We start from the raw sequence: 16,685 nt of genomic DNA, 5'->3' as shown, positions 1-16,685 counted from the left end.
GCCATTTTGACATTTTACATGGAACACAATTAGAATGAGCCAGTTTTGAATCAATCATGCATCCCTATAAGAAGAATAAATGCACCGGTTAAATGTATATGAATCTAAACTTCGGTCAAACTTTTCATTGTAACAAGTCTCAAAAATGTTAAAATAATTTGGCCACATCTGGACTATAGAAAACCCATCAGCCCAACAAACCTTTCATAATGATACTTTTGTGTAGAGGCACAAGAAATGCAACCTAAAGACAAATAAGACATTTCAATCTTCCTCCACTTTACTTTTTTAATGCACAATACATGGTTATGTGATTCTTTAAAAATCTAAAAAATGTAAGCACAACAATTCAATGTTGTCACAGCACCATTCAAAAGAGTTAAGCCCAGGGCTACACGAATGCAGAAAGCAGAAACATGAAGAGTGTTGTACATGAATTACAGTTTCAACAAGCAACTACTATGACACTGACTCTTCACAAACGTGAGGCGACTTCACCAGCAATGGTTCCTTTTCTCTGTAAGATCAAAGACAAAACCTCAGACTGTCAGGAGAGTTGCTTCATGGTTGATGTGCAAATGGAATGGAGAAAAGATGAAAAGATGATAAAAGGGAATGACAGTAACCTTATCTGTCCTTGTTAGTTCTCAGGTCTGTGGTAACTGGGTCGTGTTGGATTGTCTGGTGCAGCATGAGGGCCATGAGACCTGCACGATTCGTCATGGCTGTTTTTAGATTGCGCTCCTGCTCAAACAATTCATCCAACTTGTACCACTAGGGAAAGAGAAGACATAATGGGAATGACTGAAGAAATGAAAGATTAAATATAAGATTGATGAATGAAAATGCACTCCTGTGGGAAAAGCAAGAACATCTTAATCACTTTGAGTTTACAATTACACAGCTATTTTCTTTGATCCAAATAAATCAATTCTTTCCTTCAAATAAACGATTCTTTTGCAAATGCACTGACCACTCGGACTCGTTCCAGGTCCACTTCGGCCCTGCGGAGCTTCTCCCAGCAGTAGTGTTTGTTACACTTGCGTTTGGACACCCTGCAATATTCTCCGGTGGGTTCAAATACATCACGAACTAATGGACACCCACAGACCTCATCCGCAGGGACCTGCATGCATACATGCACAGTTCTGATTAATGTTCTATGCAGATTGGGCGTTTATGTATCAAATGCACGTGGTAAAGTACCTTTGGGTCTCTGGAGTGTTCTGGACAGAGAACCTGCAGTCTCTTACAGTAGGTTTTGCTTTGTGGATTGTAAACATCACAGAAGAGCCGTGTAGCACTATATTTTTCAAGAAGAAAAACAGCCGAAATAATGAGACTTCAAGATTGTGCACAAATATATTATTTGCTTTTGTCAAAGGCATTAAAGGTGCACTCCGTACTTTTTGCCCGCATTTTACAAAGAAATGAACAGTACTCTTGAAAAAATGCACACTAACATTGCATGATATAGGCATATAATCAATAAATATAAAAAATATATCACAGATTTATTTTACATGAAGCAGTATATATGCGTGTGTGTATGTGTGTACACGAACATTTATAATTTTACAAAATACTTTTATTTAAAATAAATGCTGTTCTTTTTAACTTTCTATTAATCAAAGAATTCTGAAAAAGATGAATCATGGTTTTCACAAAACTATTAAGCAGCACAACTGATTTCAACATTGATAATAAGAATTTTTTCTTGAGCAGAAAATCAGCATATTAGAATGATTTCTGAAAGATCATGTGACACTGAAGACTGGAGAAATTATGCTGAAAATTCAGCTTTGTATTACAGGAATAAATTACATTTCATTGAAATATATTCAAATAGAAAAAAAATATTTTAAAAATGTAACAATTATTTCACAATATTACTGTTTTTACTGTATTTTTGATCAAATAAATGCAGCCTTGTTCAGCGGAAGAGACTTTCAAAAACATTAAAGGGGTCATGAACTGAGAAATCAAAAATTCCCTTGATCTTTTGACATATAAGAGGTCATTGTACTATAAAAACATCTTGTAAGTTTCAGAACTCAAAACTTTATGCACTGACCACTCGGACTCGTTCCAGGTCCACTTCGGCCCTGCGGAGCTTCTCCCAGCAGTAGTGTTTGTTACACTTGCGTTTGGACACCCTGCAATATTCTCCGGTGGGTTCAAATACATCACGAACTAATGGACACCCACAGACCTCATCCGCAGGGACCTGCATGCATACATGCACAGTTCTGATTAATGTTCTATGCAGATTGGGCGTTTATGTATCAAATGCACGTGGTAAAGTACCTTTGGGTCTCTGGAGTGTTCTGGACAGAGAACCTGCAGTCTCTTACAGTAGGTTTTGCTTTGTGGATTGTAAACATCACAGAAGAGCCGTGTAGCACTATATTTTTCAAGAAGAAAAACAGCCGAAATAATGAGACTTCAAGATTGTGCACAAATATATTATTTGCTTTTGTCAAAGGCATTAAAGGTGCACTCCGTACTTTTTGCCCGCATTTTACAAAGAAATGAACAGTACTCTTGAAAAAATGCACACTAACATTGCATGATATAGGCATATAATCAATAAATATAAAAAATATATCACAGATTTATTTTACATGAAGCAGTATATATGCGTGTGTGTATGTGTGTACACGAACATTTATAATTTTACAAAATACTTTTATTTAAAATAAATGCTGTTCTTTTTAACTTTCTATTAATCAAAGAATTCTGAAAAAGATGAATCATGGTTTTCACAAAACTATTAAGCAGCACAACTGATTTCAACATTGATAATAAGAATTTTTTCTTGAGCAGAAAATCAGCATATTAGAATGATTTCTGAAAGATCATGTGACACTGAAGACTGGAGAAATTATGCTGAAAATTCAGCTTTGTATTACAGGAATAAATTACATTTCATTGAAATATATTCAAATAGAAAAAAAATATTTTAAAAATGTAACAATTATTTCACAATATTACTGTTTTTACTGTATTTTTGATCAAATAAATGCAGCCTTGTTCAGCGGAAGAGACTTTCAAAAACATTAAAGGGGTCATGAACTGAGAAATCAAAAATTCCCTTGATCTTTTGACATATAAGAGGTCATTGTACTATAAAAACATCTTGTAAGTTTCAGAACTCAAAACTTTCTCATTAGTCTAAAAACAGCTTATATTGAAGCCAATCTGCCAAAATGGCAGATTGTGGAATGTGCCAGTTTATGACGTAATAGAGTGGGTAAAACCCGCCTCCGCAGAAGATCATCAACGCTTGCTTCTACATCACTGCCTGTTTAGCTCCACCCACTGATTCGTGCACATAGTGTAAATAACGAGAGTGACGAATGCAGGTTTACACAGAAACCAAACGATAAAGATGCTCCAAAGACAACAAGATGCTGTGCAGTGCCAAACTGTGGACCAACACAGTCTTTGCATTGCCTTCCATCGGATCCCAACATTTAGGAAAGAGTGGATTAGCTTTATTTTTAATGAAGTTCCAGACCATGTCAGATTAAAGGTTGGTCGTTTGTTCACCTCATTTCACCGTAGATTAGTTTGCAAACAAGGCACAATTCGACACCGGAGTGGGTGTTTACTTCTGAGTCTACAATCCGCCACACCTATTCAAACGGAGCGTTGTGATTCAAAACCGGACAAAAAATAGCCTATTACTGCTAAAATATGTTTTTTGATGTAAAAATCTTGATAACATCATGTAACACTGAAGACTGGAATAATGGCTGCGGAAAATTCTGCTTTGCATCACAGGAATAAATTAAATTTTCTTTAATTGCATTTTATTCATTTAAAATATAAGATGAAACAATTATACTGTAACGTATTTACAGTGTTTTTAAAGCAACAGAATGCTGAAACTATGTTTATGAGGGCTTTTACCTCTTCATCGTGCTGCACAACCTGCTGTTTGGCTTTAGCAATGATGCCCTCCAGCTCGTGGAACCGTTTCTCCATATCAGTGAGTCGCGTGCGAGCTGACTGTTGCTCACGGCGGATTCGATCTAGAAGTTTCTTGCCCTGTTCTTCAGCAATGCACGGGCTCTGCTGCCACTGCTGGATACGCTGGGGCAGGATCTCATAGATTCGACTGGCAAGACAAAAAGATACAGAAATGTTGAGAGTCTGTCTAATCTCTTACATACAACTCTCTACAACTGTAAAGCATTTCGAGGTTTACTTGGCAGCGAGTTTCATGCCGCAGTCATCAGAGCAGTATTTAGAGTTGGCACGTGCAGCTTCGACACATCCGGGTCCGAGGCACTGTCTGGCTCCTCCGCTGTCCCAAACCTCTGCCCGCTCGCTGTGTCTCACCCGGTCGCGGTGTTTCTGTTTAGGTTTGTGCTTCCGAGACTTATTCTCCTCTTTCTTATGAATGAAAACAAAGCCATAATTATGTTCCATTTTAAGCACAATGATCTACATCAAACCAAAAATGGCTATGAAAAGATAGTGTCATATTTGATTTGCTAATTATTAACATGGTCAATACGTTGTTGTACACATTCTACTACATGTAAACTGTAAACTATAAACTAAGATTTAAAATATCATCTTACTAAGACATATTTTTGGGTGATACAGAGCGACAACTGATATACTTTATTGTATACAAGCTTTCAGAATTTCTTCTTATTTTTTGGCCATATGAATATCAGCATCTGCACCAATTTTTTTTGCTGCATATATTCTGCATATTCTTGCTCAATTTGGGCCTCTGACTAAAATTGAGCTCCATACTCTCGTCTATCACACCATGCAATCCATAAAAGCCTGATGCATCAAATATGATACTCATCCAAAACACAGATGCATAATGTAAAATGTATATTTTTAATACATTTTTAAAAATATCTTGTCTAAAGGTTCAAGCATTTTATGCACATATTTTGAGGTCTTTACCTTTTTTTCAGATCGCTTTTCTCTTCTTTTCACGTGCTTGACTTTAACAGCTCTCTTTCTCATAGCTGAATCAGCATATGAACCATCATCGTCATCACTGTTCCAACCCTGGTTAAAAAAAAAAAAAAAAAAGTTTAGGCACAACCATTTCTGCAAAAGGAAGTATCGTCAATCTCATCCTATAGACAATATAAAGTAATTTACTTCCTGCACATGCATCAGCCTAAAAAACATTTTGTCTCACCTGATATACATTTATTTAAGTTTTATTGCTGATTTGATCAATTTTGCAAACAGTACATTTTTATTGTTTCCCATTCAAGAGCATAGGAGCGGTTCTTGACTTGCTGGAAATGTGTGTCCAGAAGTTTGACTAAGATATCCAAGTGGGCTAACTTCCTTTAAAAAGGTATTTTATGTTTCTCTGAAGTGTGATGTGAGTGTGAGGAGAAGCAGGTACCGTGCTGTGGTCTCCATACTTCCCGGCACGGTACTGCTGATACAGCTCCAGCTCATTCTCACTGTAGTCTTCAGACAGCGGGCCATCTTGATAGTCTCTGCCCTTGGAGCACTCCTCATCCTTCACTCGCAACATTTTCTGAAAAATAAAAAAAAATAGGATGCACAGTGGTTAAAAAGGGATGGAAACTGAAAGGTTGCAGGTTCCACAAGGGATAATCCTTAACCTCAGGTTACTTCCAGTGTAATTTAAATATCATTGAGATACTATTATATAAATTAGTTTTTATTTTTAGATTTTCATTTTAGACAAAGTTTTAGTCACTTTGTTGTGTGTCTGTCATTTTTTATATCTATCTATATAGCTATTTATAAAAAATTTTATTTCAGTTATTTTAGTACATCAAGTTAAACTAAATGAAAATGAGAAATGTTTCCTTGGCAACTAGCTGAAATAAAAAAAGTTTAAGTTTTTAATGTTTTTTTCCCAGTTATTATTTATTTTATTTCAAGTAACACAAATGCTTTTATGGTTTTAGTTTTAGTTAATTATTATAACCCAGACTCACTTCAGACAAATTTTCTCTGTAATAAGTGTACTGAAATTGCTATGGATAAAAGTGTCTGCTAAATGAAAATTACTAACAATCAATAAAACCCCTTAAAACTTACAGAACCATTTGGGATTAACTGCTGAGATGCATCATATCGTACACAGAGTCAATAAAACGTTGTTATACCTTAAAATATACCATAAAGGCATATGATAGGAAAGACAAAATCACTGGCAATACGACACTTTTTACAAGAGTAAAACTCACCCTAGCACGCACTTGACACTGCCTCAGACGACACTTCTGCCGGATCTTATTTGGGCCTCCGAACTTCTTCATGTCTTTACAGAAGTCACATAGTCCACAGTCCTCTGTGCGCATGCAGGCTTCACATTCTCCACACATGCGAGCTGAGCGCTTAATCTGTGGACAAATCCCAGATATTCCCCATAGCCAGTCCAAAGGTTAACAAACAACACTGTTTTCAGCCCCGGTCTTCACAAAGGTCATTGTAAGAGAGCAGCTTTATCATCCGAATTTCTCACCTGTGACCCACGCCGTCCATCTGACTTGAAATCCGGTGTGTCGTTCTGGTTATCGGTCCCATCTGGCTCCGCTTCTTTCTCTCTGCTTTTCTTGGGACGGAATTTGATCTCTAGGGATTCATTTTTACCTAGATCACAGGATGTACATACTCAGGGCTGTTTTTGATGCTATAGGTAAAAAAACTGATAAAATAATAATTATAAAATAAAATATTAATAATTAAAAGTAAAAATAAATAAAATATAATTATTTTGTATGTTTTTAAATAATTAAAAAAATTTTTTAAAAAAATTCTTACTGCGACACTTTTCACAGTACCAAACACGGATGGTTTTGGACATCTTCTCTGATATATTAATGCATTCTCCATGAAACCACTCACTGCAGTTGTCACAAGCACTGTGTACATGAAAATAATGTGAAACTTACGATTAAAAATACTAAAAAATTTAAAAACTGCATGCAAACATTTAAAGAGAAACACATCTTACATCATAAAGCAGTTGATGTCTGGTTTGCGACAAACGCAATAAACAGGTGCATTGCTCCAGTTCAGACTCATCTCCGGTCCGGGAGGTTGCTCCAAGTCTGACATTTCGCTGTCCTATAACATGAGAGAAGACACTGAACGTGGATTTAATTTTACATTATCTGTATGTTCTGTAACTACTTTAATCCAGACATTTACATATCAACAACTTTCCAGTTATAGAGTCTACCTGTGCAGTTTATATTCTACAGAATGTCAGTCTATATGCTGTAAAGACACGCTTTAATATACTGCTATATACTACATTTTATGTATTTTTTTATGCTTTGTGATGCCAAACTTCTATTTGAACGATGGCACATTTGAGTAACAGCTATTCTGAGCTGTCATGGCCATTTAGATAATATATTACATTCTCTCTCCCTCTCTTTATATATATACAGGTGCATCTCAATAAATTAGAATGTTGAAAAAAATTCTTACTGCGACACTTTTCACAGTACCAAACACGGATGGTTTTGGACATCTTCTCTGATATATTAATGCATTCTCCATGAAACCACTCACTGCAGTTGTCACAAGCACTGTGTACATGAAAATAATGTGAAACTTACGATTAAAAATACTAAAAAATTTAAAAACTGCATGCAAACATTTAAAGAGAAACACATCTTACATCATAAAGCAGTTGATGTCTGGTTTGCGACAAATGCAATAAACAGGTGCATTGCTCCAGTTCAGACTCATCTCCGGTCCGGGAGGTTGCTCCAAGTCTGACATTTCGCTGTCCTATAACATGAGAGAAGACACTGAACGTGGATTTAATTTTACATTATCTGTATGTTCTGTTACTACTTTAATCCAGACATTTACATATCAACAACTTTCCTGTTATAGAGTCTACCTGTGCAGTTTATATTCTACAGAATGTCAGTCTATATGCTGTAAAGACACACTTTAATATACAGCTATATACTACATTTTATGTATTTTTTGATGCTTTGTGATGCCAAACTTCCATTTGAACGATGGCACATTTGTGTAACAGCTATTCTGCGCTGTCATGGCCATTTAGATAATATATTACATTCTCTCTCCCTCTCTTTATATATATACAGGTGCATCTCAATAAATTAGAATGTCCTGGAAAATTTCATTTATTTCAGTAATTCAACTCAAATTGTGAAACTCGTGTATTAAATAAATTCAATGCACACAGACTGAAGTATTTTAAGTCTTTGATTCTTTTAATTGTGATGATTTTGGCTCACATTTAACAAAAACCCACCAATTCACTATCTCAACAAATTAGAATATGGTGACATGCCAATCAGCTAATCAACTCAAAACATCTGCAAAGGTTTCCTGAGCCTTCAAAATGGTCTCTCAGTTTGGTTCACTAGGCTACACAATCATGGGGAAGACTGCTGATCTGACAGTTGTCCAGAAGACAATCATTGACACCCTTCACAAGGAGGGTAAGCCACAGACATTCATTGCCAAAGAAGCTGGCTGTTCACAGAGTGCTGTATCCAAGCATGTTAACAGAAAGTTGAGTGGAAGGAAAAAGTGTGGAAGAAAAAGATGCACAACCAACCGAAATAACCGCAGCCTTATGAGGATTGTCAAGCAAAATCGATTCAAGAATTTGAGTGAACGTCACAAGGAGTGGACTAAGGCTGGGGTCAAGGCATCAAGAGCCACCACACACAGACGTGTCAAGGAATTTGGCTACAGTTGTCGTATTCCTCGTTAAGCCACTCCTGAACCACAGACAACGTCAGAGGCGTCTTACCTAGGCTAAGGAGAAGAAGAACTGGACTGTTGCCCAGTGGTCCAAAGTCCTCTTTTCAGACGAGAGCAAGTTTTGTATTTCATTTGGAAACCAAGGTCCTAGAGTCTGGAGGAAGGGTGGAGAAGCTCATAGCCCAAGAAACAAATTAACAAGTCAGAAAACACAAGGACAAATCAGACAAACCGGAAGAGGTAGGTATAGTTTGAGACAGCGCCATTGGTTTGGGATTACTCACCGCTGACTGGACGAGACATCTGTCAATCAACATATACAGAGAAGAACCAGCCGAAGAACAGCAGAGTCGTGGTAGAAAGTTCGGAGATGGTATTAAAGTAGCTCAGTTTAAATGTATTGTATGAATTGCCCTTACTATGGAATAAAAAATACGGAGTGTCTATTTACACTTAGTTAAAAGTGGCAGTAAAACATCAGCTCCAGTGGCGCAGATGGATAAGTGCGTGTTGTTGGGTTTTTGACGCGATCGACCCAGGTTCGATCCTGCCTTTTGCCGAACTTTTTTTTTCTCCCTTTTCAAATCTCGTATCACATCGTAAAGGCATTTATTTTCAATAAAAATTAAGGAAATAATCAAAAAGTTGAAAATAAAGTATCGGTTGGGTTAGGGTAGGTGTAGGGAGGGCTTTATTGTACCAATAAGGTGGCATCCATTTAAAAATTTAAATTAAAATGATATGTATACTTGATAGTAGAAATCCTGCTGTTTTAACAGTGTAAATAGGTATTTGCACTTAGTGTAAATAGCACATTGCTAAAAAAATACTGCTATTTTCACTTAGTGTAAATAGAATCTATTGCTAATTCGAGATTTGAAAAGCGAGGGGAAAAAAGTTCCATTGTGTTTTCTGACTTGTTATTTTGTTTTCGAATTTGTCTTTGTGTTTTTTGACATGTTATAATGTTTTCTGAATTGTTATTTTGTTTTTTAGACTTGCATTTGCGTTTGTAATTTGTTATTTTGTTTTCAGAATTGTGATTTGTTTTGCACTTCTCTGCCACCGTAGTGTAGGCTATTATTAATGCATGGGTAAAGAAGGTATGTTTGATAAATGCAGTAGAAAAACGAGATTTAAAAAAAATGGTAGCTATACTGCAGGAAAATCATGTGATAAACCACAACGAAATAAAACAAATCGTTATTAAAGTTGTGGATTCCCTGCAGTGCAGGAAGGATGTCAGCAGAGCAGATGCAGCTCGCGCTCGCAGACGAACAACACGCCTTCGTTCTGAATTAAAGTGAATTAAAACGTCCTCGGTACAAGACTGGAGTTATTCGAGTTAAGGTAAGACTTCGATTCAATCTTGTGTGTTCATGCTTTGGTAATTTCACTTCTTTCTGAGTCAGTAGACAATGTTTACTTGTTTCAAGTGCAATTGTATGTACAAATTTTAATTTTCAAAACAACGTGTGGTTAATTTGGATTAAATTCAAGCTTTAATTCAATTAAATTCAAACTTTAATCCTTTTATATATCTACAAATATGTATATGGTCCAAGCAATAGTTTGACATTTACGACACTGTTTGTTGTGGTGACAGCTTACAACTAACGTTCATTATTATTAGTCATTGCTTCTGTTCAATACTTTACTAAGTAAATTAATATATATTATGCAATGTCTAATATCTAAGATGTACGTCAGTCGTGTATGTTATCTATTCTATAATGTTTATTCATGTTTCAAGGTTAAATTTTTAAGTAACCTTGTAAAAGTTATAAAAGCAAGTAATAGTCAAGGTTTTAAAGTGATCTGCAGGACATCAGAAATGTCCTTTTATTATCTTTAAGACAAATATGTACATATACAATAGATCTATTCAGCGTCGGATATACGAACCCGATTCCAAAAATGTTGGGACACTGTACAAATTGTGAATAAAAACAATGCAATGATGTGGAAGTTTCACATTTCAATATTTTATTCAGAATACAACATAGATGACATATCAAATGTTTAAACTGAGAAAATGTATAATTTTAAGGGAAAAATAAGTTGATTTTAAAATTTCATGGCATCAACACATCTCAAAAAAGTTGGGACAAGGCCATGTTTACCACTGTGTGGCATCCCCTCTTCTTTTTATAACAGTCTGCAAACGTCTGGGGACTGAGGAGACAAGTTGCTCAAGTTTAGGAATAGGAATGTTGTCCCATTCTTGTCTAATACAGGCTTCTAGTTGCTCAACTGTCTTAGGTCTTCTTTGTCGCATCTTCCTCTTTATGATGCGCCAAATGTTTTCTATGGGTGAAAGATCTGGACTGCAGGCTGGCCATTTCAGTACCCGGATCCTTCTTCTACGCAGCCATGATGTTGTAATTGATGCAGTATGTGGTCTGGCATTGTCATGTTGGAAAATGCAAGGTCTTCCCTGAAAGAGACGACGTCTGGATGGGAGCATATGTTGTTCTAGAACTTGGATATACCTTTCAGCATTGATGGTGCCTTTCCAGATGTGTAAGCTGCCCATGCCACACGCACTCATGCAACCCCATACCATCAGAGATGCAGGCTTCTGAACTGAGCGCTGATAACAACTTGGGTTGTCCTTGTCCTCTTTAGTCCGGATGACATGGCGTCCCAGTTTTCCAAAAAGAACTTCAAATTTTGATTCGTCTGACCACAGAACAGTTTTTCACTTTGCCACAGTCCATTTTAAATTAGCCTTGGCCCAGAGAAAACGCCTGCGCTTCTGGATCATGTTTAGATATGGCTTCTTTTTTGACCTATAGAGTTTTAGCCGGCAACGGCGAATGGCACGGTGGATTGTGTTCACCGACATTGTTTTCTGGAAGTATTCCTGAGCCCATGTTGTGATTTCCATTACAGTAGCATTCCTGTATGTGATGCAGTGCCGTCTAAGGGCCCGAAGATCACGGGCCTCCAGTATGGTTTTCCGGCCTTGACCCTTATGCACAGAGATTGTTCCAGATTCTCTGATTCTTTGGATGATATTATGCACTGTAGATGATGATAACTTCAAACTCTTTGCAATTTTTCTCTGAGAAACTCCTTTCTGATATTGCTCCACTATTTTTCGCCGCAGCATTGGGGGAATTGGTGATCCTCTGCCCATCTTGACTTCTGAGAGACACTGCCACTCTGAGAGGCTCTTTTTATACCCAATCATGTTGCCAATTGACCTAATAAGTTGCAAATTGGTCCTCCAGCTGTTCCTTATATGTACATTTAACTTTTCCGGCCTCTTATTGCTACCTGTCCCAACTTCTTTGGAATGTGTAGCTCTCATGAAATCCAGAATGAGCCAATATTTGGCATGACATTTCAAAATGTCTCACTTTCAACATTTGATATGTTATCTATATTCTATTGTGAATAAAATATAAGTTTATGAGATTTGTAAATTATTCCATTCCTTTTTTACTCACAATTTCTACAGTGTCCCAACTTTTTTGCAATTGGGTTTGTACCTTATTCAAATCATTTTGTAGATAGATACTATAAAGTACGAAATAACATTAAAAAATATTAGCTGTGGTAAACATAGATTGACTCAGAATTAGGGTCAGATAAGGACAAGCATTTAACTAGAGAGATTTGCAACAATGAATGCTCTGTAGGAAAAAGCAGGCAGATTTTTAAAACAGCAAACAAATGTCCAAAATGTTTATTATGGCTCCGGCACATTCACTCAGGGCTTTGATGATATTGTCTGACTCAGCAGGATGTTCAGATTAGACACTTTCCCAAATCACTTTCAAGATTCAAGATTTTTTTATGTCACATACATGGTTATATAGACTTAAACTACTTCAGTCTGTGTGCATTGAATTTATTTAATACACGAGTTTCACAATTTGAGTTGAATTACTGAAATAAATGAACTTTTCCACGACATTCTAATTTGTTGAGATGCACCTGTATATGACCAACAGAGAAATGTAAGTCAGGTCCGCTCCATGGACAGTGCAATTATTAAAGACTTAACTCATTAACTTCAGCTCATTTCAGAGCAGCAGCACAAATATCTTTCATGCACTCAAGTCACATTTTGAAATGTTTCTCGGGCTGTCTTAGAGGATAAAAGTCATCATACTAGAGGTTTCCATTAGGATCCCTTACCCCACAAACACCCAGACTGACTCCGTACAGTCCATCTATGCTAAATGCTTCTCTTTCTGGATTTTTTCACAGAGTTAGAGTCAAGCGTCTCAAATGGAGACAGAAGCCATGGATGTCCAACAGCAGGACGGAGGGCAGGTCGTGCCCCCGGAGAATCATGTCCACACAACACAACCACAGGCCACCGGCAAACCTGACGTCACAGGTGAGAGGGTTGTTTATGAAGCAAATCTGTTTATTTTTGAGCATATGTAGCTTTTAAGCTTAATTTACATGGGATAAATAGCATTTAAAATTGTCATTACATTTATACGCCAACAATTTTGAAAGCTTTTAGACAAACATAAAGGAACAGTTCACCCAAAAATGAAAATTTGCTAAACATTTACTCACTCTTGGGCCATCCAAGATGTAGATGAGTTTGTTACTTAATGCGAACAGATTTGGAGAAATGTAGCATCACGTCACTTGCTCACCAATGGATCCTCTGCAGTCAATGGGTGCCATCAGAATAACAGTCCAAACAGCTGATAAAAACATCACAATGAACCACAAATAATCCACACAGCTCCAGTCCACCAGTTAAAGTTGATCCATAATATTGTTTCTCCAGTCAAAAAGTCGTCTCATCTGAATCGAGATGCACAGATTACACACTTTTACCAGTGAAAACCATTTAAAACAAGTATGTTGGTAGATTTTGATGTGAGAGAACAACAGAGGATAGACTTTTTATGGATTGATGGATGTGACAGTTTATGGTTAAATCTCTTAATGATAGATTTGTTTCTTACAAACACACAGCTTCTCATTTCACATGTTAATTGATGGATTGGAGTGGTGTTGGTTACTTGTGGATTATTGTGATGTTTTTATCAGCTGTTTGGACTCTCATTCTGACGGCACCCATTCACTGCAGAGGATCCACTGGTGAGCAAGTGATGCAATGCTACATTTATCCAAATCAGTTCCCATGAAGAAACAAACTCATCTACATCTTGGATAGCCTGAGAGTAAGTACATTTTAAGCACATTTTAATTTTGAGGTGAACTATTCCTTTAAATAATTGTTTGTGACTGACAGGTCCTGTCCCAGCTGAGATTGTTGACAGTGGAAGCAACGAGTCCCTGACAGACGGTGTCACAACCAACGACGATGCTTTACTGCTTCCTGACCACATACCTACAATTTCACGCAAAATAGAGAAAGGCAATGGTATTTACATTTTTATGCATCAGAAGGCAATGAACAATTGAAAAGAATAATTCTACCAAAAATGAGAATAATTTGCTAGTTCCGACCATGTATTTTTCTTTTCTGTGAACTATTCCTTAACACAAGGCATAGAATGCAAACATAGTAATAAAACTGACTATATAATACATTTATGATAATTGGTTGCAAGTGCATTATTTGTAATACTATATATTTTACAAACTGTAATGTATTAAAGTGACTTATTATCTGAATTGAACACATTTCAGTGAAGCCCAGTATTCCCAGTGGCTCCTCTCCTCCAGTCAATGGGCCTGCTATCATCCGTACACCACCGGCTTCTTCATCAGGAGGATCGATGCCTCGCCCGACAACACAACAGAAATGCAACGGGCATGCAAAGTGCAATGGACACAAACACCCTCACAGAAAACACACACCCTCCACCTCCAAGAGCCAGCAGAGCTTTAAGGGTGATGCCTCACAGATACAGAGAGTAGCTGGAGATGGTAAGAAAACCATTTGCCTTTTAAAAATGATATCTATTGGTTCAATCCATAGTCAAACCGTCAACCTTTTAGTGTCAATATTTGTATGTATTTTTAGAGCATGTGGGGCATGTTTGAAAAGAGACCTCCACCCACAGGGCTATTCGTAAATATAGGGCCTGGTCTTATCTTTCAGCGACACTAGGATGGGCCTGTGGATTTATCTTCATGTGTTTAATGGTCCCTTCATGTCAGCACTTGATCATTCTTTCCATTAGGTCAAATATCTCTGTTTGATGACTAATTCACATTAGCTGATAAATATTCTTCTACATAGTGACTTTAAATACTCAGAGGGCTTGATGTTTTGATAATTCCATGAGTTTGTGGCATTATTTCACATGTTGTGAAGGAATTCACATGATTTAAATAGATAAAATAAGCACATTCTGGTGGTATCTCTGTTTTTGTGTGCTTGAAATAGAAATGACAAACAAAAATGACATTATTTACCACATTATTTATAGTCTATGTTTTTGAATGTAGAAAAAAAGACTGCTGTGAGTTTTCAGAGGGTAATATAAGTGTAAACATAATAAAATGCTAATAACGGCCAGTAGACACTTAAGTTTGATTACTGTGATCAAAAACGTATAATGTCACTCTCTTGATTATAATAACATCAGAAAGTTAAAACCATCATACAAAAAAAAAGGAGAAAAAAATATCACAGCATAACAAGGTTGGGAAAAAAGTGCAGAGAATATTACTAAATTTGTATTTTCTCAGAAAATGCATAAAACATTTAAAAAAAAAATAACAGTGGCTATTCTAATTTCAATAGCGGTTTCTGTATTCTAAAATAAAGCTAATACTTAATACTTTTAAAGTTATTTCTCACATTAAATTGATCAGAAGTGACATTAAAGACATTTATAATGTTACAAAATATTTTTATTTCAAATAAATGCTGTTTTTTCATTTCTATTCAAGAATCCTGAAAAAAGGCATCACTGTTTCCACAAAAATATGAAGCAGCACAACTGTTTTCAGTGCTGATAATAATCAGAAATGTTTCTTGAGCTGCAAATCAGCATATTAGAATGATTTCTGAAGGATCATGTGCCACTGAAGACTGGAGTGATGATGCTGACAATTCAGCTTTGATCACAGCAATAAATTACATTTTTAAAATATATTCATTTAGAAAATAGCTATTTTAAATTGCAACAATATTATTGTTTTTACTGCATTTTTGATCAAATAAATCCTTTGCATTACATGTAAGACTTTCTTTCAATCTTTCAAATAATATGACAAAGTTCAATTAATTATATCGTCATAAGGTCACAAAAAGGGCACACATTGTTTTAAATACTGTCATAAACAGAGTATGTTTGTGGCTGGTTTCAGACTGCTGTGCGCACTGCATACTAGGCTGTCTGTTCTGCGAGGTGCTGTCGTGGTGTTCGGCCGTTGCTCGGTGTTTGGCCTGCGGTCTGGAGTGTGACGCTCTCTGCTGCTGTGGGGAAGTGGCCACCGGAGGTCTGGCGTGCTGTGCTGAGGACACCTGCTCTGCCCTGCTGGACTGTGGGATACTGGAGGACTGTTGCCAGTCTTCAGACTGTCTGGAGATCTGTTTGGAATGCTGCTCCATCTGTTTCCCTGCCTAACAAGGATTCTCAACAGACTGATATCAACTGCTCAAAAGACTGTAAGCGTTGGGTATATATCATATTGTTATCCCGCATTTTGTATTTATTTAGTATGAAACTGTTCTGTACGAGGCTACTCTCTTAAATCTGAAGTGTTATTTTTTGGTTTGTTAAAATACACACAAAATCCACGTTTGAATGTGAAATATTGCTTTGCTTATTGGAGAATCGACCAATGGGAAAAATCAGGAAATCATTTTCATTATTGCAATTCTGTTTGGTGACACTAGTGGCACAGAATGACACACTTCATCTTTAACGGTGAAGAGGAAAAGATTTCGTTTACTGATCACTTACACTTACATTACCGTTCAAAAGTTTGGAGTTGGTAAGACTGGACTGCAAAACATGATTTTTGTCTTGTTTTCCAGTACAAATATCTAATTT

General features: G+C 36.6%; 2 protein-coding genes across 3 annotated transcripts; one reads left to right on the top strand and one right to left on the bottom strand.

The window, feature by feature from the left end:
* Nucleotides 1–291: 291 nt before the first annotated feature.
* On the bottom strand, nucleotides 292–7,764 carry LOC107584914 (CXXC-type zinc finger protein 1-like). The gene is made up of 16 exons (XM_016271684.1): nucleotides 7,661–7,764; nucleotides 7,493–7,568; nucleotides 6,986–7,098; nucleotides 6,793–6,893; nucleotides 6,494–6,621; nucleotides 6,216–6,371; nucleotides 5,396–5,533; nucleotides 4,936–5,043; nucleotides 4,214–4,401; nucleotides 3,916–4,123; nucleotides 2,075–2,227; nucleotides 1,442–1,458; nucleotides 1,207–1,303; nucleotides 974–1,126; nucleotides 627–774; nucleotides 292–517 (listed from the first exon to the last, which is right to left on the bottom strand). Exons 1-15 carry the CDS (start codon nucleotides 7,762–7,764, stop codon nucleotides 628–630), a joined length of 1,887 nt encoding a protein of 628 aa, XP_016127170.1. The 3' UTR covers nucleotides 292–517; nucleotide 627.
* A 2,206-nt stretch (nucleotides 7,765–9,970) lies between these two features.
* Nucleotides 9,971–16,366, top strand: LOC107584929 (myoD family inhibitor). Of its 2 annotated transcripts, none has more exons than XM_016271699.1 (5): nucleotides 9,971–10,080; nucleotides 12,952–13,084; nucleotides 13,964–14,089; nucleotides 14,365–14,604; nucleotides 15,997–16,366. In XM_016271699.1, exons 2-5 carry the CDS (start codon nucleotides 12,973–12,975, stop codon nucleotides 16,254–16,256), a joined length of 738 nt encoding a protein of 245 aa, XP_016127185.1. In that variant the 5' UTR covers nucleotides 9,971–10,080; nucleotides 12,952–12,972; the 3' UTR covers nucleotides 16,257–16,366. The 2 variants fall into 2 exon arrangements, with proteins under 2 accessions (XP_016127185.1, XP_016127184.1); XM_016271698.1 differs by having other exon boundaries at nucleotides 13,964–14,095.
* Nucleotides 16,367–16,685: the final 319 nt, after the last annotated feature.

Source organism: Sinocyclocheilus grahami, unplaced genomic scaffold, assembly GCF_001515645.1.
Source record: "Sinocyclocheilus grahami isolate Dianchi unplaced genomic scaffold, SAMN03320097.WGS_v1.1 scaffold64.1, whole genome shotgun sequence".
In the NCBI taxonomy this organism is placed as follows: Eukaryota; Metazoa; Chordata; class Actinopteri; order Cypriniformes; family Cyprinidae; genus Sinocyclocheilus; species Sinocyclocheilus grahami.
The sequence above is the reverse complement of the archived record's forward strand: the minus strand, read 5'-3'. Positions and strand labels throughout refer to the sequence as shown.